Source organism: Dufourea novaeangliae, unplaced genomic scaffold, assembly GCF_001272555.1.
Source record: "Dufourea novaeangliae isolate 0120121106 unplaced genomic scaffold, ASM127255v1 scaffold72, whole genome shotgun sequence".
Taxonomy (NCBI): Eukaryota; Metazoa; Arthropoda; class Insecta; order Hymenoptera; family Halictidae; genus Dufourea; species Dufourea novaeangliae.
Genome location: NW_015373947.1, coordinates 799,315 through 824,820, shown reverse-complemented (window position 1 = coordinate 824,820; position 25,506 = coordinate 799,315). Strand labels below are relative to the sequence as shown.

General features: G+C 43.2%; 1 protein-coding gene across 1 annotated transcript in view; it reads left to right on the top strand.

Moving 5' to 3' along the window:
• LOC107186114 (polypyrimidine tract-binding protein 2) overlaps positions 1-25,506 on the top strand; it is a 224,829-nt gene that overhangs the window by 165,275 nt on the left and 34,048 nt on the right. Inside the window, 1 exon segment of the mRNA XM_015573922.1 lies at positions 18,837-18,977. Coding sequence (XP_015429408.1) covers positions 18,837-18,977 — 141 coding nt within the window.

The window sequence follows — 25,506 nt, the reverse complement described above, 5'->3', positions numbered from 1 at the left end:
TGTCTTCAATTTTCCCACGGTGCTACGGCCAGTGTCTCAGCCATTTTCGTCAGTTGATTAATAAACGTTGATCGTGATAGTCGTGTGCTTACTAAGGACTGTGATGACTTCTGCGTTATAGATTGCTCTGGTGTAATCTTCCTTTAATTCACTACTTCGCAACTAGTAGCAGTGTTAGGTATATACATTCTGGTATAAATTGTGCGATTTGTCGTGTATTAAAGTGTAAATAATGCCTAATAATGATGTTGAGGGTTGAAGAACTGGATTAATTCTTAGATCTAGGCCATCGGGCAAAGCTCTTATATGCGAAGTGTATTTAAATTGGATATTTTTTTGCATTTTCCTTTTTCTTAGAAATCTGAAAACAATTTCAGTTCGTTTTTTCTTAATTTATTAACGCCAGAATTATGAAACTTTATTCTTGAGGTCTCGGTTCTAGCCCAGGTCTGCTCTACCAGTTTAAATTTGACCGAGGTTTCCATTTGGATCCGAATTAATTTTGCTAGAAATAACAATGAAATATTAGTTGACCCGGACGACTGAACCGTACCTTCAAATTACTACAGGGGATTATTTTATTCAGTAGCCAGTACTCAATCTGTATTTTTCATTATTGTGTACGATACTCCGAAGAGCAAATTTTCTTGTCTGTAATTATTGAATAACGGTCGATGAGACCCGGGGTGATCATCGGTCAGTGATTTCGGACCACGAATTTCCCGAATAAAGCCCGACCGCTCAGAATTAAATGCAGTCACGCGTGGCACCCGAATGCCGAAGAATTTTCCGGAAACACTTTTCCCTCCGTCCGAGTATCGTTCGCGCGGAAATTTTCGCGAATGCGAGGCATTTCACTTACATAAAGTGCAAGGGAAGAATAAAAGGAGGGTTGGCCAAGGGGTGCGCAGGGGCTCGAGCCATTCCACCCTCTCGGGGATTCCGGATGATCATCGGAACATTCTGAATTTCCGTCGGTCCATAATTCCTCGGACAGGGAATATTTATCTCGGACATGCTCCCGACCTTTATTAACATGAAATCGTGTCATAATTTTCCGATTTACAAGAAGTATGTAGCATGGCGAACACGTCTTATAAACGAAGATTGGCTTCCACTTAATCAGAATTACTTTGTAAAGCTTAGTGATCTCAAGAATCTGACTGGGATGTACTCGTTTAAATTCAGTGGACACGTTAAATGCTCGCCAGATGTAATATACGAGAAATGTGTTTAGATAAAAACGAATCACTTGTTATACCCGTCAGAGGCGGTTGGTATACTCTGAACGCGCAGTTAACGAGACCTCCCTGTATATCTAACAATTTCTTACATATCTATGAGAGAACGCGCACTTAACGAGATCACCCTGTATATCTAACAATTTCTTACATATCTATGAGAGAACGCGCAGTTAACGAGACCTCCCTGTATTTCTAACAATTTCTTACATATCTATGAGATCAATTAATCTCATCTAAAGTGAAGAGAGTGTATTAACTCAGCGATTTAGTTGCTACACTTGTTTCAGATTTTTGTGTATATCAGTCGCGAGTACTTATCGAGACCACACTGTATTTCTAGCGTCTCTTTATCACCACTGGCTTTCGAATCGATCAGTCTATTCCAAGACTGTTAAGATTTGTTCCTCTAGGATCGTGGTAGTAGTTCCTCTTCAATTCAGGGGCATTTTAACGGCGTGAATAAAGATGGTTTGGTTTCCTAGCCGTGAAACCAGCTGTAGGAGAGAGGGGTCGAATGATTTCTCGCTGAACATCCCGGCTGACAAACGACGCCGAAAAAGCAATCGCCGTGAAAGCCTCGGCGATACTTTGGGGGGGGGCATTTTTGTAACATTGGGTGATGGTGTGTACTGTACGCAAGACTCAAACGCGGGGAATCCGACCCAGCCATTCGTCCAACGATACAAATTTCATGGGAGTACACGATATGACCCTGAAGAATCGTGATTGATCTTCGAAAAGTACCTTCAATAATATTCTAGAAAATACAAATTCAGAATTCAGGTCCCCTAAACCAGTTCGAAGGTCCACAGATTCATCTCTGCTCACTCCTGATACGATTAGGGTAGCTCTCCCAGAACTCCAAGGTTCTTTGAAATTAGAACATTAACAGGAAAGTTCGGATTATTTTCAAAGTGCATCCAGAACTTCGCGATTTCAATTACGTAAATAGCAGCAATTTCAAGATGATGAACATCCTTGAATTATCATTTATATTTGGTCCCGTGATGCTCCACCAAGTTCCACGGCATACAAAGTCAGATCCAATCCAGACTTCGATCGATCACGTTCGGATGAACATCATTCAGAGTGTCTCCGAAACTCGCGCTCCCCCCTCTGAGATTTTCCATGCTCCGTTATAAGGTCCCCATCTAATTTCAATCCCTGATTCATGTTTCATTAAGGAACACCACTAATTCACCGTTAAATGTTCGCCGGTGTGGCTCCAGCCACGTAATCTCCGCAATATCTGCCTGGTGGTGGTCCCCTCGTTGCATAAACAAAAGGATGCAACAAGGGGATTTGCCGTACCTGGGGGAGGTATGGGAACGAGGGATGGAAAAAAATTACTCGGGACAGGTTAGAACGGCCTGTGCAGGACACAGTTAATACATTGCCTCGCCTCTGGGGGTAATATGTCGGTTAAGTGAGAGGCGGGGCGAGAGGGGGCAAGCCTCGTTTAATAAAGACACCGCGCGACAAAGCGGCTCCCGCATTGTATAGTAATTAATTTAAAAGCGAGTTCGCGCTGGTTCCTCCGCGCCTCCATCGTCCTCGTTCGACACTCTGTTTCTTATTCCCTCGATCCTCGTGTTTTTCCCACCTCTGTTTTTCTAATTCTGGCTGGAGCATAGAAGTTGGTCGTCTGTGGCAGCAGCAACAGTATCACTGTGCTAAACTTTATTAAAAAGTCAACGTTACACCTGGGGACCTCTTCTTATCAATGCAGAGGTCCCTACGAACACTCATCGAGGGTTTACTATAGTAATTATTAATTAAGTGGGTGGTTGTATAGAATATAGGAATAGGGATTGTTTCAAAATTCGCTGGGTTGTTGCATTTGTAAGTGGAGAAGAAATTTGTAAGGAGTAAGGCTAAATCAGTAGTTCTAGTTTACGCCACTAGTACGACGTGTTACCTTTCTCGCAATATAGACCGCTCCCCCGATTGGTATATAAGTATTCTTGGCAGCCATACTTTTTAGCCGGTACTTTTCTTCAGTCTAATGTGTTTTATTGTCCATTTGGATTCATGTTTTTCTGACTCCGTAGAAATATGGAACTCTTCTCATTTTTTGGTTTAGGATTATTATTTTTCTTTATCGAATTCCCTAATTTAGTCCCTTGTAACTTTATTTTATTCAGTTTGACGAATCAGGCTACGGTCACCCCGAGGAACTCTTGGGGTTCATCTTCTTCTGATAGCGTGGAAATATGGAATTCTTCTCTCCTATCGGTTTAGGATAACAATTCTTTTTTTTTTTTTTTTTTATCTAATCCCCTACATTAGTAAGGACTAATACAAGGTGTAGCTCTATTCTTATTCAGTTTTGAGGAGTCCACTGTCGCCCTAATAAAATTTGGTTCCTGTTTGAAATTCTTCGTGAGAAATTATAACCCAAATTTTTCTAAAATTTTATTCTTTCTACAGTCTCGTATCGTCGTTAATTTTAGTAATTTATTGGCAAGAATTTTGATTTTGTTGAGCCCCCTAAAAAAGGAACACCCACGACCATTTCTAGGTACTTTTTTACTCGTTCCTTGACAAATTTTTAATTCTTTTTTTCTAAGGTTAAAAATAACACTGACGCAATTCTCCTTCTCTCCGACCCTTTTCCGCTCGCTCCCATAGTAATTTGGTTTCTTCCCTCTTTTCCTTTCCTCCGGCTCGTTTCGAGGGCGAATTTCGACACTCGTAAAAAGCTCCTGCTCGCAATCTGGAGACCGTGCTCAAGATTAAGAGACATTTTTACGCGGCTTACCATCGTCTGATCCCTCGGCCGTGTACAGCGTTAGTTGGCAATTTGGCATAATTTAGGTACTCGCCAGCATGGCTCCGAGACTACCAGTCTTTTCGCTGGCTTATTCGGGGACTTATTTGCGTCGTCGGTGTTTCGTTCGATTAGCTCCACCGTTTTCCGTAACTCCCTACAAACAACACTTAATTCCAAATTTTAAAAAATAACAGCTTTACTGCTACGAAACTGTCAATCGAATTCCTTGGGTCACAAAAAAAAAATATTTATTCGAAAATTAAAGTACCTGGTTAATGAATTGTTTTGTTCGGTGTTTTTGCTAGCACAAAGTTTGGATCAGCTGAAATATATCCCATCCGACTGAAATATTCTTTTCCCCAGATCCGGCCCCATGTAATCAGGCAATAAGGACGGACGTATAATCGTAAATTCTTAAATAGTTTCGAGATTTGTTAAAGTAGTTTTTTTGATCCTGCGCTTTAAAAAGTAGAAGTTGCCGGGAAGGCGGAGTCTATCAGGAATTTTTACGGTTCCCCTTCTTGCAGAAGTAGAGAGAGAAAGAGGCACACGGCTGCAAGAATAGTCCATGAAACGTGGCGGGAATATACGAAGAAATATTAATATTCCTACCCCTAACCAACTTCTCCCTTTGTGTTTTTCTCTCTCTTTCTTTTTTATTATTTCGGGGGAACTTTCCACCCAGTATCTCCTTTTCATTACAGGCAATTATTAAGAACGATGGCCTAAGTGAAAAGAAACTTTCTCGAAACGTTAACAGAAATCCATCAGCAGCTGCCTAATAATGAAATATAAATCTTATCGTAGCGGGGTTGTTAAATATTTCTTTTCCGGGGAAAATCTCGTGGAGAGAGATACTTAACAGAAAATCCTTCCCGCTGCTTACCTTTGCCGATCAAATTACGCGATGTAAAACGGCGCCACCAGGATCTGGTATCTCGATCTCAGAATACGTTAAAATACAGTTTGAAATTTTTTTACGATAACTCGGTTCGTTTCTTTTTATCGGAGTTTTTCTTTCAACGCCCACCACCCCCGATTCTTGGAGAATTTTACGAAGAAAAATTTCTTCTAATTAAACACGTCGGATTTTTATGGTTTAATTAGAATCCCTTTCAAGGAACACCGACACAAAGAAATGACACTTTGCTGATGCATCGTCGCCCATGGAGCAAAGGGATTCCTTTTTCAAGCGCCCAGGCGAGCCCCACAGTACGCCCGACACCTGTTTCTAATAACCTCGGATCCTGTGCTCCACGGATTTTAGGACGGCTTGGGAGAAAATGTGTCGGCCGCCTTTGTACGAGAATATACGGGGGAGGGAAGCTAATGGTTTTAGCGAGAAGGAAAGTTTCGGGGCAGCCTTTAGAGGCGGCCGTGTGGCTGCCGGCGAAGCCCCATAAAAAGTATCCGTCGGTAAAGCCGTGACATAATTCTACTTTACACCGACGGCGACCGATGGTTCAGTACGCCCCCCCACACCCCTTCCTGTGTTCTTTTGCGACGGGAAAGGGGTGATTTTTCAAGAGCTATAGTTTTTTTTGCAAGTTTTAAAATTGAAGTGTTCAAGGGAGAAAATAATAAGAAGTTAAAGATAAAAAATAAGTAGTTAAATTCATTCATACATTAAATCTTCGATTAGTGTTCGAAGGCTCGTCGACACTGAACAGAAATAGCATTGGCTTCAGAATTCCAAACTCTATCACTGTGCTAAACTTTATTAAAAAGTCAGCGTTACGCCTGGGGACCTCTCCTTATCAATAGAGAGGATCCTTCGAACACTCATCGAGGATTTACTGTAGTAATTATTCATTATGGAACTGGGTAGTTGTATAGAATATAGGAATAAGGATTGTTTCAAAATTCGCTGGGTTGTTGCATTTGTAAGGAGTAAGGCTAGATCAGTAGTTCCCGTTTACGCCACTAGATGGCTACACAATGTGTCACCTTTCTCGCAATACAGATAACTCCCCCAATTAGTATATAAGTATTCTTGGCAGCGATACTTTTTTTGAAAATTTTACCTCATACTAGTCGCTGGTTAAAGAGCAACTTACACAGCTCTTAGGTGCATCTGACCCCACTAATAGGATTTCGAAAAAAAGCTTGGTTACGTTTTTAGAAAATTTGATCCCATATTAATTTCACATGTATTCTACTGTATGTAGCTAAGTTTTCACTGGTGAAAAGGAAGGATATGACTCCCTACTGAAAGATCTCATAAGGGAATAAAGTCCTGGGTACTTTATGACAGCAATAATAAACTCCCCCGATCAACGTAACTCAGATCCTTTTCGATTATAGTCAGCATACAATTTTTGCAAAACTATTTCATAATTTTTTATAAAATTTTGTAACTATTGTAGGCTAGAAGAACGATCACGAAACGGCGTCAGGTAGTCGATCGTTAGAGTGTTCGGAATAACGTCGCTGAGATGTTACGAACTGAGAAACGCAAAGAGCGCAGAAGATGATAAAAGAGCAAGGAGATACGACGGGGAAAAGTAAAGAGTAGGGAAACAATATACGAGGCGTCTCACAGAAACAATGCCAGCACGCCGTAGATCACCCACGGCGTCTTCCATTAAAAATATTACGCCATCTTACGAGCGTAACCACCCTCCGACCTACGACCTCTCTGTTCCCGCGGACGACCACTTGGTCTCTGTCTCTGTGCTTCTCACCCCATTTCCCGTGCCTGGTCCGAATAACAATATGCCATTGGTGAACTTACACCCGGTACATCGAGCACTGTAATATTGGAGTCATGAGAATCACATTAATCCGGGGTACTGTATTCTTTTTTAGATCCTTAGCTTTCGTTTTCTATCACTGACACAAGTTGGGACCCTGTGCAATGAATCCCCAATGGGACATTGATCGAGGATTTACTGTATTTTTCTGCTACTGATTGTTGGAGCCCTAGAGGTATCCAAAAACGGGGGATAAAATATACATTTTTGATTCTGTTAAATAATTTTACATCTATCAAAAGAAAAATATTTCAAATTACAGAGTACAAAAAGTATGCCAGATGTGTATTAAGAGAAAGTAAGTGGAACCAAATAAGTCTCCGTGTCAGTGCTGAAAAGCCTTAGAACACTCATCGATGATTTACTGCAGTTTGTAGCTTCATGTCTCTAGACGTCTATAGAACTGGCGTTCATATATTTTGAAAGCATTCGTAATTATGTTTTTGTCTACCAGTGTTGGGACCAAAAGCGATACTTAGTTTCCCATTCTCCGGGATTTATTTTAACTACCGTGCAGGACGCGTCATCGTCGCGCGTTCCGTTTCCGTTGAACGTGCGAAATCCAAACACAAGGCCTCCGCCCTCTTTCACCGTTGTCACCCACCTTCTTCTCGTCGTGTTCCATTTTCCGGTCGCGACTCGCCCGTTATCCATTTTACTCATATTTCATTTCCCAGTAGCATGCGAAAGAGGGGGGAAACGGAGGAATGGGGTGGGCGGGCGGAACGACCGGCAGAAAGAAAAATCGAATGTTCCCGTTGTTACGAATCTGAAAGGGCTTGACAGCCTCCCGTCTCTTCAGGGAACGACTGAAAAACTATCCTACATTTTAGCCGGTGCGTGTCCACTTTTTCTTTTTTTTTTTTTATCTTTTTTACATTATAACACCGACGTTACAGCGTGGATTAGCTTTCGCTATGGAAAATGGACTGTCGGTCGTAGAAGTCTGAATTCAACTCCCTAGAACGTGCTAGGATCTGTTTCGCTGTAGGCTAGGTTAGGTACAGAGTCAGAAAGACGATTCGTTTTCCCGTGAGTCTATCGGCGGACCATCGATTTCAATCATACGCAACTCCAGCAAGTTTTTTTTACGGCCGCCAGAGAATTCCTGGATTCCATTTACCCCTGTGTTTTTGGGAAAGGGGGCTAGCTCCCCCTTTTTGCCTGGTGCTTTTAATGCCCGTACCTCATTCGTTCAGAATAAAGGAGCGCGTTCATTGGACAATATTACGAGAGGGATTCGCGCCCGTCAAAATGATGGAGTGGCCCACCAGCCAGACGAACTCTTCTGCAGTCAGAATAATCAGTCTTCCTGGCTGCTTCCGCTTCCATCCGCTACCCTTCTCCCTCTTGCTCGCCCGTTCTATCTGTCCTTTTCACCTTCTGCCCGTTACTTCCAACCCTAATACTATTTCCGCGACGCCGTGCTAAGAGCATGCTCCGCGGTCCGATGTAAAATGCAAATTCGGAGGCTTTTTTGATCTAGACGGATTCGTGTGGTTCCTGGATCCGCTTCGTGCGTTCTGTCCAACGATTCCTGGACGTCGTCTTGCAAGTGTTTGCATAAATTAGACGTTGAGTGACTGGGACTAGTTGGATCCGTGTCCTGGATGGTTGGACCTAGTGAGACTAGGTGTCTTAGTGCCAGGTCAAGTATTCGCATAAATTGGACGTTGAGTGATCAGGATCTGTTGAATTTGTGCCTTAGGTAGATGGGCCTAGACCTAACTTAAGGATGGGTCAAGCAGTTACATGAATTTAGACGTCGAATGATCAGGATTAGTAGAATCTATGTCTTATCTAGATTGATCTAGACCTAACTTAGGGATAGGTCTAACAGGTAGATTAATTTAGACGTCGAATGATCAGGATCAGTGGAATCTATGTCTTAGCTAGATGGCCCTAGACCTAACTTTGGGATAGGTCTAGCAGTTCCATGACTTCAGACGTCGAATGATCAGGCTTAGTAGAATCTATGTCTTAGCTAGATGGCCCTAGACCTAACTTTGGGATAGGTCTAGCAGTTCCATGACTTCAAACGTCGAACGATCAGGATTAGTAGAATCTATGTCTTATCTAGATTGATCTAGACCTAACTTAGGGATAGGTCTAACAGGTACATGAATTTAAACGTCGAATGATCAGGATCAGTAGAATCTATGTCTTAGCTAGATGGCCCTAGACTTAACTTTGGGATAGGTCTAGCAGTTCCATGACTTCAGACGTCGAACGATCAGGATCAGTAGAATCTATGTCTTATCTAGATTGATCTAGACCTAACTTAGGGATAGGTCTAACAGGTAGATTAATTTAGACGTCGAATGATCAGGATCAGTGGAATCTATGTCTTAGCTAGATGGCCCTAGACCTAACTTTGGGATAGGTCTAGCAGTTCCATGACTTCAGACGTCGAATGATCAGGCTTAGTAGAATCTATGTCTTAGCTAGATGGCCCTAGACCTAACTTTAGGATAGGTCTAGCAGTTCCATTAATTTAGACGTCGAATGATTAGAATCAGTAGAATCTATGTCTTAGCTAGATTGATCTAAACCTAACTTAGGGATAGGTCTAACAGGTACATGAATTTAGACGTCGAATGATCAGGATGAGTAGAATCTATGTCTTAGCTAGATGGCCCTAGACCTAACTTTGGGATAGGTCTAGCAGTTCCATGACTTCATACGTCGAATGATCAGGCTTAGTAGAGTCTATGTCTTAGCTAGATGGCCCTAGACCTAACTTTGGGATAGGTCTAGCAGTTCCATGACTTCATACGTCGAATGATCAGGCTTAGTAGAGTCTATGTCTTAGCTAGATGGCGCTAGACCTAACTTTGGGATAGGTCTAGCAGTTCCATGAATTTAGACGTCGAATGATCAAGATCATTAGAATCTATATCTTAGGTAGATGGACCTAGACTTAACTTAGTGTTAGGTCAAACAATTACACAGATGATTGGATTGTTTGTGGTTACGGCTATTAGCCATTGTTGACCCTGTTCTAGAAAATTTGGAGACAGTTCTTTTTCTATTCGTTCATTCGTTATTCAACCTAATTTTTTTCTTTGCCGTCTGAAACCTTCTGGAGAATTCTAGGGCATACAAGATGCTAGCTCGTTTGGCAGACAAATCGCGTAGCTATTCTCCTCGCGGCAGTTCGAACAGACGCAATTTGCCACGGCATCTCCGACTCTGGAATGGACGTTAATTCTTAATTTCTTCATTTTCTTTGGTACCGGGTTGCGTTAGGAGAACATATCTCCTTGAGGCTGGGCTTCGCGCAACGAAACGGTTGCTTAAATATTTTCGTTGAATACATAGGAAACGGGCATTCATGACTTGGTAGCCAGTCCTACTACCAATTTTTCACTAATTTCTTGAAAGTACTCGATCGCTATGTTTCCAAAATAATTGTTCCTGGATGCAGAAATCAATCCTAATTAACGATAGGGGGAAACGAAAGATTGGTATGACGTAGTCTAGGTTGTAAGACCTACCAAGGAAAAGATATCCCCTAATAGAATCGTTCGACTGGTTCCTGAATATCAAATTTATCTCTTTCAATATTTCTCCATCAACCTTTAATGCCACTGGTGTTGTTATTTATTATCGCTGCTTTTATTATTCATATACTTCATGTCCTACCTCCATTTCGAAAGAACCACATCCCCCGACTGACGGCGTAACGTCTACGGTCGCTAGGTTTCGGGCAATGTATATTTAACTCAACGGGAAAGAGGGTTGATTTCACTGTTTACCGTGGTGAAGTAGGTTACGCGAATGTGTTGGTTCACGAGGTCATTCAGTCGTTTCTTTATCTCTTTAATTTATACGCAAGATTCTGAGCATAGTGGATTGATGCAAAATTCTACTTTGGAGTCGAATTATTATTAAAAAAGAACACATAGATAAACTACTATAACACTAAGATACACTAGATTAAATACTAACATAGATTTTAGAAGTTATATTTTGTAAATAATTAATTTTATCCACTGGTAGATAGATCGAGAGTTCTCAGCCATCGTCAATAAAATTAATTTCAGTCCATTGCTTCGATTTCCATCGGGCTCTTATGTTGTCAGTCGAAATCGAGAAGAGATATTGCTTATTCCGGATGAAAATGAGGTTCTCGATGAAACGTCGATTCGAGTGAATGCGCGGACCGAGTAGACAGACGTATCAATATACTTTCCTGGTTTAAATCTGGATTCCAAGTAGCTGTAAGCAAACGCTGAATATCGAGGATGTTATCATCTTTACAAGATCACAAAGGAATATTCTAAGCTCCTCTGTTTTTTGTTTTTCTCCAACTGAAAATCGAAGGTAGACCATATGTGACCCTACGGTGGGCAACATTGCTTCAGCAGAAGACTGAGCCCGGGGTCGTTACTTTGACTATGCACTTGCCCAAAGCGGCTTTCAGGAGGCGAAATAACTGCTCCAAGGGGTAGTTTCTATCCCCTTTTAATGGCTTGCCCTCGAACTAACCGTAAGTGCTGGGACTGAGAACATTATCATAACCTTCCGCTACTTGTTGCCACTGATTGTCCCCCTAGTCTCGCTTCTGCCTGTGCACTAGGTCAGGAAAGTACCCCAAGAATAACTTCTGTCAATAAATCTCCACGTAATGTTAGCTACTCAAACTTTGTCAATTCCAGTAATTCTATTTCATTTTAATTTTAATAACGCATTAACAGAAGGTTGTTTTACATGCCACGAAACTCAGGTGTCGCCCTAGAACTTAGGGTATCCACAACTTAGGGTATCCTTAAGATGAGATATTAGGCAAAATAAATTCTATTACCATCTTCTTCGTTCATATTTCATGAATTACCTGACAACCAAAAAGATGTTTAGAAATTCTTATTATCACAAATGATGGCCAAGACTTAACGAGAGCTAAACAATTAAACTTCGATTAATCTCGGTTGAATGCTGTCGTTCCCGTATATGAATTGTTCCGTTTAACCGGTGGAAGTGCAGACAACAATTCCCTTGGAATTGCAGTTGACAATTACACGGTCATTACACGCGATTCCACCGGGGATGCCCTCTTTGTAACCTCCCCTGCGTAAGAATGATTACGAGGTAACGTTACAACTTACTCCTTTATAACACAATGCATCGGGGGGAGTTTACAGTTTCTGCAATCCATCCGACGGTGCGGCTCTGCTTGCCCGTTGAACACGTTCAAGTTTTACTCGCCGGGCAAGTTTCCCAGCTAATAGATTCGCGAGCATACGTGCCCGAAAGTAGTTCGTGCAAGTTTCGCAGAGCCAGGCATTGCAATGAAACAACAGCTGTGCTGCGCTGTTTTGGTCCCCTCCTTTGGTCGTTATTAAATTAATCAAATGATATAATACTGTATCGATTAAAAAACAAAATATCCTCATTGATTGCAGAAACTTTCCAAAAGAATTTTTCCAAACGTTTCTTTCTTTTTTTTTTGTTCAGAACTGTTTTTTCTTCTTTACACTTTGGCTTCATCTTGCTTAACGTTCCAACACTCTCTTTCATTTATTTAACGCTTCACCCTGTTCCTCGCTAATATTTTCCTTTTATTTCGCCGGCCTTTTGTCGGCCGTGTCTTGCAATTTCTTTTTACCTGTCGCGATTTTCTTCTTATCTGTTTTCCTCGTCCCACCTTCGAGAAATTAAGGTACAACTTTAATTGAGCCTCGCAGCTGGCGACTTTATCATCGGCATCCGGTATAATTAAACCCTTTGCATTTTTTTAAGTGGCGAGAAGAGGGTGTTCCCATCATCCCCCTCGCCCAAAGGGGAACTTTTCCAACGGGAACACGGAACCCCTGTTCATCTCACCTGCTCGAAACTTTTCAATTAAAAATTATAGAAACTTTTACTCCAACAAAGAATCTCCCGACGAAATGAAATTTTCATAACGCTGCTCTATGGACCCTTTCGATTTCATGTATCTCCGCGCAAGACGTACGAATCGAGGAAGCTCGCGGGATATTCCTTTTGCAAGGAAAAAAGTTTGGGGAAAGTGGATGGCCAGCCAGATTTACGGTCTTACCGCGCAAGAATTTATGGGCTGGTAATTGGCGAGGGTTGGAGCTGAGATAAGATCCCGTGAGGCATTCTAGATTCCAAGAAATATTCACCCTGTCCCAAATACACACTTATTTCAGCCGTCATTGGTCACTAAACTGTGGATTTTATGCATTTATCGCATACACGATTGTCCAAAACTCGGTACAATTGAACATTTTAGGTTTTCCTTTTCTGTGAAATCCTTGATGGGACTACCTAGTTTCAACTGGATTCCAATCTTCACAAATGAGTCCACAAAAGTTTCATAAACATCCACAGTATAGACATCACCAATTTGTACACTGTCAAACGAGACAGATAGAGCAAAAGAATTTTCCTCGCTTCTTCCAAGTACCTTCCCAACTGTTTCACAGCCTGATGCCTGAACCTCGTTAACCCTTTGCCTTATAACATCGATTCACACTCGTGGTAACGGTGATCAAAATGGAATCAACAAACATAAATATTATTCGTTTTCTTTGAGTCAAAGTGAAATACTAGTTTGATGATATTAATATTTGACTTTTAGAGTAAATGTACAATTGCGATTAGTACAAGAATTCCTTTTGTTTCTGGGAATCTATTGACGATAAAGTAATTCTGTAGACTGCAGACATCAAGAAAATCATAAGGCGAGGAGTTAAGGATGCTCTAATTGCCGGGTGACGCGCGGATCGAAGTATCCTCGCGATAATAATTTTACGCCTCCAGCATCCAGCTCGTCGATGCATCCGCGGAGTGACACGCTTCGGGCCGTAGGCCGGCTGGCGTGTTTTTTATGGGATCCTATGATATCGCGAAATATTCAGCCGGGCACGCTCGACGCTCTAAAAAGCTTCTGCTGTTCCACGAAAGTGGACTGAAAGTTGTATCGGCCGACGTCCTGGCGCCTGGAGACGTTCGTTTATTCTTTCGTGCGTCGTTCGGACGGTTTACTGCGCCATAGAACTATGCCGCGTCGCGATGGTCGGGGAATGTGGAGTTATAATTCTAATGGGACTCGAAGAGGAGATGCTAAGCTACTGTGCCTTTAGGACATGTACGTTCCTTGTGTTCGTGTTGTGTGTATACGATATTTTACTTTAAACTGCAGACTCCTCTCGATTATCGTCGGGCTTGTTCTACAGGATTATTGTCCAAGCGTCATCCGCACTACGGGGTGGTGGAGGGGGGCGTGTTACTCCCCCCCCCCCCCCCCGCGAGGCTCGGGTTTCGGATAAAAAACAAATTCACGAGGGTCTAAAGCATTTCTCCCTATAGCATTATTGTCCCGGCGCGGACCCGATTTTGGGACGATAATCCAGAGGAGTCTGTAGGAAAAAATGTCCAAAGTATGATCAATTTCAGTAATATTATATTGCAGAAAAAATTATGTGGAGTTGTTGCTCTTGATGAGCTGAACAGAAAAGTTCCATACAACTTTTTCCTAAAGTGAATATTTACAGCTGAAAACGGCTTTGAAGTTGTAGCCTTTGGGCTACGCCATGATGGTACTAATACCGAACATGACCGCCAGCGGATGATCTCAGCACTATTCACTGTCCACTGGATCCCAAATAAGATTTTCTTTAAAGATCTTTAAGAATCTCATTGAAATAGCCCATTTTAAACAGATCTCTAAGATTCCTTTTACTAGATACCCTAAATATCCATACAATTCCTGAACCTCTGAAACATAAATCGCCAGGTGGGACACTGTCGACCGTCGAGCAATTCTTCGCGTGTCAGCTCCTCCAGGGGATTAGTATAAAGGTTCAACTTCAGGGGACATAAACCTTCATCTCTATCCGCATCAAAGACATTCGGTTACGCATCGGGGACAGGAAAAAGCGTTCGCCAGAAACACCCCTGGTCTGAAACGCGAGAACATGTAACTGCTGAATCGTAAACGCAGATAACTGGAAATTACTTGTGGGGACACGTAGGATCCGTTGGGCGGCCCGCTGCGACGCTATCAAACGCTCCGTGCATCTACCGCGACTAGGTCTGGTCCACATTGCATTTCGTTCCGGCTCTGTAAACTGGTTCCTGTACGATAGCCGGTTCCCCATGACCCTTTAGCCTGCCTTTTGAACTACCACCTTGCCCTTCCCCCGTTTTATTTTCGTATCCCGTTTCCCATCTCCGCGGTTACATTACACCACGCTACCCAGGATGCTGATCCTCTTACGTCACCTAGCTCCAGGAGCTGTCCGTGTTCACCTCTTTATCTATTTCCGGGCGAAATTTCATTCGGGTCGGGAAAACGTCGCTGGTGGTTAAATTTGAATTAACGTCTCTGATCGAAATTTATATCTACGTGGTGTGTCACGTTTCAAGCCCCATTTTCCTGGGGTGTACGGGGTTCGCGATATAATAACCACACGGGTTCGATCAAACGCGCCTCCGTGTCCTCCATTCATCCCATCCAATAAAGTAACACAGCACGTTATATTACATCGATCGTTTTCGCCTCGCTGTTTGCACACTTCACCCCACCTCCTGCAAAAGCTTCATTTTCATCGATCGTCGTGTACGGTTACACGATACAGCCATCGAACGAAACACCAAGGCGAGGTCCACCGACCGTGCTAGGGTTCAAAGGGCCCCGCGTCTCCGTCACGAATTGGTCATCCAACATTCGGTCATTCAGCCAGGTGAAACCAGACGGCCATTACAAAAACCAGAGGTTTGCGGGGATAGTATCCGCGACTGTGTTCTGTACTCGATCACGGATTCTCAAAAGCGTGTGTAGTGGCTACCGCGACCCAAACACATTACCATCAATGAACCTCCGGGAGAGCACTATCGGGAACCCGGGTTTCCTAGCGGATACCAACGGCTTTTCATTTCGTTGTAAAGCCTCCTGTGTTTTAAACGGATCGTTCTGGGCCCCCTTTAACTGGGATTCTTTTTGCAGAGGAAATAATTTAACGCTGTCGGAAAATTCTGAACGAGATGTGAAAGTTTAATTCGGGATTCAACTTGTTCGCCTATCGTCCCAAGCACCCCCCGATTATATTCTCTCGGTGGGGATTTTCTAGCCGAGCAAGCCAACGGGGGTTTCCATCGGAAACGGATCGAAGCAGTGGGACGGGATGGTGGAGTAGTGGAGCCCCGCGGGTTAATGGCATTGTTTTCTCTGGCGAGGGCAATTTTAGCCTGTTGCATTTTTAATAGGTCGAATGAGCACATCCACGTCGGAACGTCGTCCCCGCTAACTGTTCGATTAATATTGAAATTCAATCGGCCACTTTGCGCCGACGGCGTGCGATTGTCGAATGATCGATTCGGCGGTCCCCTGTAATGCATCGAAACCTTTTGTTCTCTCGATCGATGTAACTTGAACCGCGGGAATCACTGACTTTTTGTTGCATTACTTGACACCTATCATGTAACAATGGAGCCCAACCCTTGTAGTGAAAATTCTGGGTGATTCGAGGAATTACGATTATGAGCATTGTAGGACATTTTCTGGTCCCTGGGAAATAGGTACGGTGGTTTTATTACGTTGAACCCTTTTCCAGGCGAAATTTCGTTCAATTTTGAAGTTACCCAGGCCCGTGAAGCATTTATTGGGGCGGCGAGGGGTAGCTGCCCCTACGCGCGTCGTCGGCCATTCGTATTAAATTAGAATGACCGCTGGGTATACGGGAGCCGACGTGTTGAAGTATTTTTATGTCGGAAGTGGTATGAAATTACGAGGAATTCAGTACCGGTCCGACACATAAAACGGATAAAATAAAATTAAATAATAAAACCCGTGGGCCAGCGAGTATTCACGTGTCTCTTAAAGTATAAATCCTCCTCCTGGTCCGGCCTCATTTTCGTTTCGGCTAACGTAGATGTCGCCACTGTGCGGTGGAATTAAAAAGCATATTATTTCGATTATTTCGTTAACGAATTCGTAATTTTATAATTAAAGAAGGTATTTGTTTTTTGTTTCGCTTTGCTAATTTCATCTTCATGAAATATTCGAAGAATTTTTTTCATCTCTCGGAAAATTATTTCGTGACGAGTGTACACATGTTTGAAATATTCTCAAAATATTTTCAGGCGAAAACGGACAAAGGATTGACGTTGATCGCGTACTTTAGTTTTCAATGTAAATATCCGTACTCACTTTTATTTCGTTCCGACGAGAAGAGAGGGGGGGGGGGATACGTGCTGGTAAATCCCGTGTTTATTTTTTTTCCGTCGAGTTGTAACCGTTTGCCGATGGATAATTAAAAAAGACGCGTATTTTTACGTGAACGAATCCACCATTACCCAGTATTCGTGTGTAAAAATACAAGTGAGTTGTTTACAGTGCGTATACATTCAGAAAAGTTCTTGACTATTATTAAATCAAAACGAAAATATTTGCTAAAGCACCCTTCCTCCGTTATTTTATTACAGCTTGTTTACTCGACCTATCGTATATTAATGCAACAACATCTCTGACCTGATCCTGATGATTTTAATGATATTTTTCTCCAAACATCGAAAGTATTTTCTAGCATCTCGTTACGCTCTCGCGATTCCCGTGCACCGGGCTCGCCCGTAAGAAATTACTTAAAACGCCTCCCAAGGCGCTCGATCGATTTCCCTTCACGTAGAAATATCGTTCCACCGGCTAACTCGGTAACAAGTTCCTCTTTCATGGGACTTCCGGTGCCACTGTGCGGTTTCAGAGCCTCAGAGTTCCCTCACCCGGTCCAGGCCACGGTTTAATCTGCATCGAAATTCTAACGCCGGCCCGGCGTTTCTTTAGCATTTTATGGAAATCGCCGACGAGTTTAGTTTGACACTTTACCCAGCGACAGCTGATGACAACGGGTAGGGTTTTATCTCGTTCCGGGCTTTCCTGGTCGTGGGAGATGGTCCGAGTGTTTTCCGGAAGAAAGAAGATTGTTGGAGTTACGTGTTCGTGAACCTAATCATGAGACGTTATTGCCTGGGTCTGTCTTTACCCTGAATTTCAGGAGTTTCGCCTCAATGATCAGCTTGTGGGTGATTAACTTCAATTGCTAGTTGCCTGTTTTATACAGGGAATGGTGATACCCTGATATAGTTCTAGAGAAATAAGTGAGCAGGGAACTGAATAGACCCAGGTGTCGTCAGAGACGGTTTCCGAAAGTTAGGTATGGCCTATGTCTAGAATTAGGACTGGAGAAGCCTGGATAGGGGATAGGTTGGGTCTGGCCTAAGTTTAAGTTTGGGATTATGCCTAGATTAGGTCGGGACCTAGGCCTTGGTTAAGAGGGGACCTTGGTTAGGTCAGAGCCTAGGCCTAGATTAGGTCAGGACCTAGGCCTTGATTAGGAGGGGACCTTGGTTAGGTCAAAGCCTAGGCCTAGATTAGATCAGGACCTAGGCTTTGATTAGGTCAAGACCTAGGCCTTGCTTAGGAGAGGACTTAGGTTAGGTCAGAGCCTAGACCTAGATTAGGAGGGGAACTAGGTTAGGTCCGAGCCTAGACCTAGATTAGGATGGGACCTAAGGTTAGGTCAGAGCCTAGACCTAGATTAGGATGGGACCTAGGTTAGGTCAGAGCCTATGCCTTGATTAGGAGAGGACTTAGGTTAGGTCAGAGCCTAGACCTAGATTAGGAGGGGAACTAGGTTGGGTCCGAGCCTAGACCTAGATTAGGATGGGACCTAGGTTAGGTTAGAGCCTAGGCCTAGATTAGGTCAAGACCTAGGCCTTGATTAGGAGGGGACTTAGGTTAGGTCAGAACCTAGGCCTTGATTAGGAGGGGACCTAGGTTAGGTCAGAACCTAGGCCTTGATTAGGAGGGGACCTAGGCTCAGATTAGGTCAGGGGATTTTTTTTGGTTGAGGCCGGTTAGGTTTTCAGCTACATATAAGGTATGCACAGCTAAAATAAGGAGGTTGGAGTAACCATCAGATAGTCATTGCATCCCGTCTGAAACGGTAGAGTGCATACGGAATGCTATTCTAAAAGAACGAAGGACTGAATTTACTTCACACGTGGGAGTAACATTTCCAACAGGAAACTAACGTTCGTGGTCTCTTTTTCTTGTTACAGAACTCGAACAACCAAGTTGCGATTCCTGGACAGAATCAGGTGGCCCAAACACAGGCGGAGACCCAAGGGGGGCCCAATACAGTTCTCAGAGTCATTGTTGAACAGATGGTATACCCTATTTCTCTGGACGTGCTCTATCAGGTAAGCAACGATTTTAAATATAACTTAATGTATAAGTAGCTGCATGTTATTCGCACACATAATTAATTAATTTTCTTGACAAGCTGGCAGTATAGTTGAAATTGGGAACATTCTGAGACCCTTTTACTACAATGATTCTGTTTCTACATTTAAAACCTGAAGAATGTAGGTTATGGTCCGATAATTGGAAATTATTAAGAAATGCATAAATATAGTTAACAGTGGTTCAGAGTCCCATAATGACTAAGAAGATTGCAAAAGACTTGATGTACCGTGAGGGGTACTAACGCGTATTACCCAGGGTGGGCAATGGTTTGGATGCAAAGTAAAAAACGGCCGAAATCGGTCGGGAATAATGCAGGATATGCAAAATTAATCCGATTCCCCGGCAACACTCCCGAATTCGATTCTCGATTAATCGGATATTTCTCCGGTATACTTCAGCTCCGCTTGTGGATCACGATGGGGGAAGAGTCGCGGCATATTTTGCGTGTTAAATATTCACGGCTTTAGGAGATTTTTTTATTATTCTGCGGCATTTTCGTTAATGGAATATTAAATAATCCGCCCGCGTCGACGACATGCTTACCTTATCCTCCGATTTCAGTGCAACCTAAATTTCCGAATACTGCGACAAACAGCAGTTAAAAAAATTTGAAGAATCAGTCTGTACAATTTGTATCATCGTTTAAGCGGTTCAAATTAAACATTTATTCAATTATTCTCCAGATTATTGCATCCCTGTGGTGTAAATAATATTCGTTACAAATATCGCGTATTTAAAATATATAAATTTTCATTCGATTAATTATTAAAAAGTTCACAAAACGTCATTTAAATTTACTGTGGGTTTTTGTAATATCCCCTATACCGTTAGAACATTAAGCGATTTAATTTTTGGCATAGAGAGGTCGGTCCCCGAGGCTTAATTTATTAATACGCTGAAATTATCACTAGCTCGAACTGTCGTTTAATTTTCACGCCCGCGTGAGATTCGAACATCATAAGCTTTCCGGTCCTCGACATGATCAAGCTTGTAACTTTCGTCGCGAGACGAGACGAAAACGAGCGAGAAGATTTAATAAAAGTTGCAGATTTCCCCGGTAATTTAGTTGCATAATAGAGAAACCGCTGAAACATGCAATTTTGTTCTGTAATCGTATCATACGGTCCACCGCGCGATCGCGGATCCGGCAGCCGCGCAATTTTGCATTACAAATTCATAATAAGGAAACACTGTTTGGTGGAGGGAGGGCCTAGATTACATATTTACGGAATTACAAATTACAATTGCACGGTGAATTATGTAACGAGCCGACGTTATTATTGAATTAATTCGTGTGTCACGGTGCGTGGATCAGAAGCACGATTCCGTAGCGATTAATTAGGATTCGACTGTCGATTAACGAGTCGATTAAAATCACGAAACCCAGCCGATTATCACGGGCATTACCACAACTCCGACCGTTTCGTGCCTTCGATCCGTAATACGATATTATCATTCCATTGTACCCTGACCCTTTCTGTCTTTCAGTAGGTGGGACAGGCTATCTGTATCTTAGAAAATGGCTAGGGTACATTCTTACATCAATCAATATATAGCATGGGGGTTTAGTTCTTTTCCTGTCTGATGGGTCTGTAAGGCAGAGGAAACTAACTTGGCCGTTGAAGGCCACAGTGGATATCTCTCCCCACCAGTTCACTCAGCCATCCCCACAAATTCATCTTCTGATATGATAGTTGCTTCTCCTTAATCTGATAGGAATTGTGAAACGCAATATTTTCAAGATAGTCAGCTTGACCAATTTTTAAAACATCTGTAGACGTTTTAGCCTATTTTTACTGAAGAAATTTCATAGACGATTATGATCGACCCAAAGAAAGGAACATCAGGCTGAATCATATTGTCGTTCATTAAGGAAACGCTCCCCTGTCGAGCCGGATGGCAGGATAACCGGCGCGCTTCCAGTTCGGGCTGAGTGGGCCATACATTTTTAAGCGCATCCACTAGCCCACCGAATAATATACCACGCCCTGGACCGCGAACCCGGAAACTCGTCCCTTCTCGCTATGTGCATGTAGTGTGTTGTCATACCTGACGTACGCTAAACACCCACCTTTCTTGCCACCGTGAATATACTCAAAATAGAGGAGAGGCCCCTTCTTTTTTAGGGAAACGCATTTCACACGATCTGAATGGATGTTCCGCGGTCTTACAAAACAGAGAAAACCGAAAGTATGTCGTGGAAGGCAGGCAATCTCCTTCCTGTATCTTGAGGAAACTTCGCAGGCTTCTATTTAGACACGCGGGAATAATCCGTGACACTCATTTAGACATTTACTCAAACAGTATTAATAGGTTATGAAGATTTATTTATGTTACATTAATTATTGTAACGCTAACACTCTATATCGTTAGGTAGTAGATATCTATCAGAGGAGATATCAAATTGGCGATTGACATTGGTATGTGACTATTCGACGTGATAGTGTTGAACCTAGCATATAGACCTAATTTCTCGTAGTACCTTAGTTGTTTACATCAACGAAGTTACCTAAAATACCCTAATTGATCATAAGACTCTAAATGCTATGATACCCTAGTTGTCCACATGACCCCAAGTGTTATGATATATCTTAGTTGACCACACGGCCCCAAGTGCTATGATACCCTAGTTGTCCACATGGCCCCACGTGCTATGATACCCTAGTTTCCTATATGGCCCTAACTGGTATGATATTCCCTAGTTGCCATATGGCCCCAAGTGCTATGATACCCTAGTTGCCTATATGGGCCTCAATGATATGATATACCCTAGTTGTCTACATGGCCCCATGTGCTATGATACTCTAGTTGACCACATGACCCCAAGTGCTATGATACCCTAGTTGACCACATGACCCCAAGTGCTATGATACCCTAATTGCCTATATGGCCCTCAATGGTATGATATACCCTAGTTGTCCACATGGCCCCAAGTGCTATGATACTCTAGTTGTCTACATGGTCCCAAGTGCTACGATACCCTAGTTTCCTATATGGCCCTAACTGGTATGATATACCCTAGTTGCCATATGTCTCCAAGTGCTATGATACCCTAGTTGCCTATGTGGCCCTAAATGGTATGATATACCCTAGTTGTCCACCTGGCCCCAAGTGCTACGATGCCCTAGTTGCCTATATGGCCCTAAATGGTACGATACCTTAGTTGCCCTAAAATTCTGATGAATACGTTCCTCCATCAGAACTGTACTTGTCGAAGGCTAGTTGAAGTTTCTGCAGAACCTGTTATCGCCACTAGACCTCGCAATAGGTACTACGATCTTGAATCCTCTCTGTAACAACTGCTCGAGTGTCAAACCAAGTTCAACTTACCGATTATATTTGTACGCTTAATGAAATGCTAACCTCGAGAGTGCCCATGGGGACGAGCTTTAATTCACTTGAAGTGCTCACGGCGACCGTTTCATCTTCCGCAAGAATGACCGACAGTAATCCCCCGCGCATTAACGGGGACGCGTTTGTGTTCACCGAATTGAAATTCCCGAAGATTATAGGCATTTCGTTGTCCAGACGGACGCGCGGTGTGTTCCCGGCGTAGCAACACAGGGCCGTGCTAGCGTTGCTTCACGCGTGCTTGCTTTTTCGATAAGCACACGCGCGTTGGATTTCTGCCGTGGGGTCCGCCAGGTCAACCGGGACCTAAGCCGATAATGGACCGCCTAGAAAACATTTCGGGATTACACGCCCGTGATTTCCTGTTATTTGGCTGCGTAAGGCTTACGCCGGCGATTTCGCCACTGGCCACCGGATTTACACGCACCGCTATCACTTCGAAAGATTAACCGGTGCTTCGCCACCGGTCCAGCTAAGTCGACTTCCCTCGACCGGAAATGGATGATGACTTCGTTGCTTGGGTAGCAAGAAGATTCTGACTGACAGATTTCCGTCCAATTTTATCAGTGCTATCCTATCTGTAAAAGAGGGAATCCTTCACTAATAGCTTTTGTACCTTTTAATATTGGACATATCTGAAGAATCATGAACTTGAGCAAGCTAGAGACATCGATGAGGAATGTTGCTCACTGAAACTGATGTTTGGTACCCTAGAGCAGCGGTTCCCGACCAGGGGTACGCGCTTGGTGTTTTAGGGGTACGCGAAAGAAACTGAAATAACAGTAACTATACAAATTACAATTATTTTTCTAGTATTAGGGGGTACAATTTAGGAAAATTAGCTGCCAATTCGTACATAAGTAAAAAATATAAAGATAAAATATATAAGTAAAGTCAGAAACTCTGTTTCTGATTCTTGAGAAAGGCTACCTTTGCCCAACCAATCTTTGATCCACACACCAACAGTTCGTCCGCAATCCCTCTGTCTGTGTTTAACTTCACGGTTCTGCGAGCCAATTGAACACCGTAAAAAAAGTGTTTCCTGTAATTGAAAACTTGTCCCGGTTCCCCTTCATCGGGGCTACGCTTCGCTTCCGTGAAAAGTGAAGGAAGAAAGGGTGTAGTAAAGAGGAAGTAGTCGGTGTTCAGGTGTGCAACGGGGGTCTCAAACTGACGCTATGAAAACTTGGTAATCTGGGGTAGATGCTATTAGTCAGTGTCGGGGGGCCGCTTTAAAATTTCTAATGATCCGTGGACTTAACGAGATGTATCCGTTGAAGGGTCATTGATCGCGAAAACTTTTAATGGCGGCCTTTTTCTCGTCGGCTCGATTCCCCCCCCTTTTTTTTCCCACGGAACACTGAAAAACTGTATAGTCTTGCGTAACTCTGCGTAACCGGTTGGGTTATTAAGCGACGGGGATTAATGCGCCTGGGTGGATTTCAGAACTTTGGTGCTGGTCTTTTGTTGTGCAGAGATTCTCGATGAATTCTAATATCTCAGTAACGTTACTTCGAAATTCCCGCCTTACAGAAATTGGTAAGAAACCAAGGATGATTCGGAATAGCTAATCGATAGAGTGATCCTCTGGTGGCGAGTGCTTGTACTGTCTGATTCTGCTATATGTACAGTGATGACTCGATGAGAGTTGGATAAGAAGCTCCTAGTGAGAGTTTTTATGTCATCCCCACCACTGGCCCCCTCATCAGGGGCCATAAGACATGCCAAGGACATAATTTATTGCCCCCCCCCCTTCCCACTTTTCTCGCCAAGGGTCGGACTTCGGGCAAACAACAAATTTGTTAGGCGTTGAAACGATTCGTGGTGTACCGTGAAAGTTTTGAAGCGAACCCGAGTTTCAAACTCTCATGGAGTCTTTACTGTATATGGAACGCGGTAATTTTTATTGAGTCTTGAGCAGCGTTTCCAGGTCGAGGTAATTGAGAAAAAACGTCGGATAGTAGGGGGGGAAGATAGTATAGCATACAGTACGTTATACAGTAAATCATCTATGAGTGTTCGATGGCTGTTTGTGTTAAGACGTCATCCTCACCACTGCGCGCTTAACTGGTTCTATGACCCCCAGTGGTGGGGATGATGGCTGAATATTCAGTGCCGAAGGAGCCTTCGAACACTCATCGAGGATTTACTGTATATCGTATGTAATGCCTAGTGGCGACACTTATCGAGGTGATTAGTGACTACAGGTATATCACTCTATAATCTACCATACATATCGCCACGATTCTTACCATAATGATCACTCCAAAGGAGTTCAAGTGTTCCAAAACAAAAATCGATTGTTTCATCAGTAGAAAAGCTGATGGTTTCAAGTTCACGGTTAAAATTCTCATCATCCTAGGGGTGAAAAGAGCTTGAGCAAAGTTCAGCGACACAAAGTATCCGAAGGGAAAAGAAAATAAAATTAGCGATACTCCCTTTCAATTCGCCGTTCATTCATCACTCGGAAAGGGGTTACTACGAATGAACCATCGGCCTTTTCCAGGCCGATCAGTTACAGCGTAGCGGCCCATGAAAAACCAGTCCTCGAGTTACGAGCGACGGCGTAACAACGCGAACAAACAAACTAACTAGGGTAGGGAAAAAAAAGTAGACCAAAAAAAAAAAGGGGGGGATCCAGGAGAAACGAAAGAAAGGTGCGCGCGCATCGAGCAGTATTCCGTACATGGCAATTCGTGCTCGGTACGAGTTCGTTCCGTAAATCGGATTATACAGTCGGTAGATGGAAGGTCGTAAAACTATCCTGGACCCCCTCGAAACCGGTCGTTCCGACGCTGTAATTTCTCTCCGTACACATCCTCTCTCGCCTATCCTGTTTCCCTGTGTGTGCTTCCTTCCCCGTTTTCTTCGACACGTTTAGTTGTACCTGTGCACAGAAGGAAGGCACACCTTCGTGACGGACCTAGGGGCAGCAGTGTAAAACCGGTCGTAACGTTTCCGTCAAGGAACGTAAACGTGGACGGGCCGGGCGGCCTCTTAACATTTATGCCTCTGGTCAAATGATCGAGGAATTCTTGTTAGGGGCACGTTCACGTAAACGCGTCGACGTGCCTCCTGCTGTACCGTCTCTTGGCCACCTGGGTTACATGAAATCTCATCTTAAAGACGTAC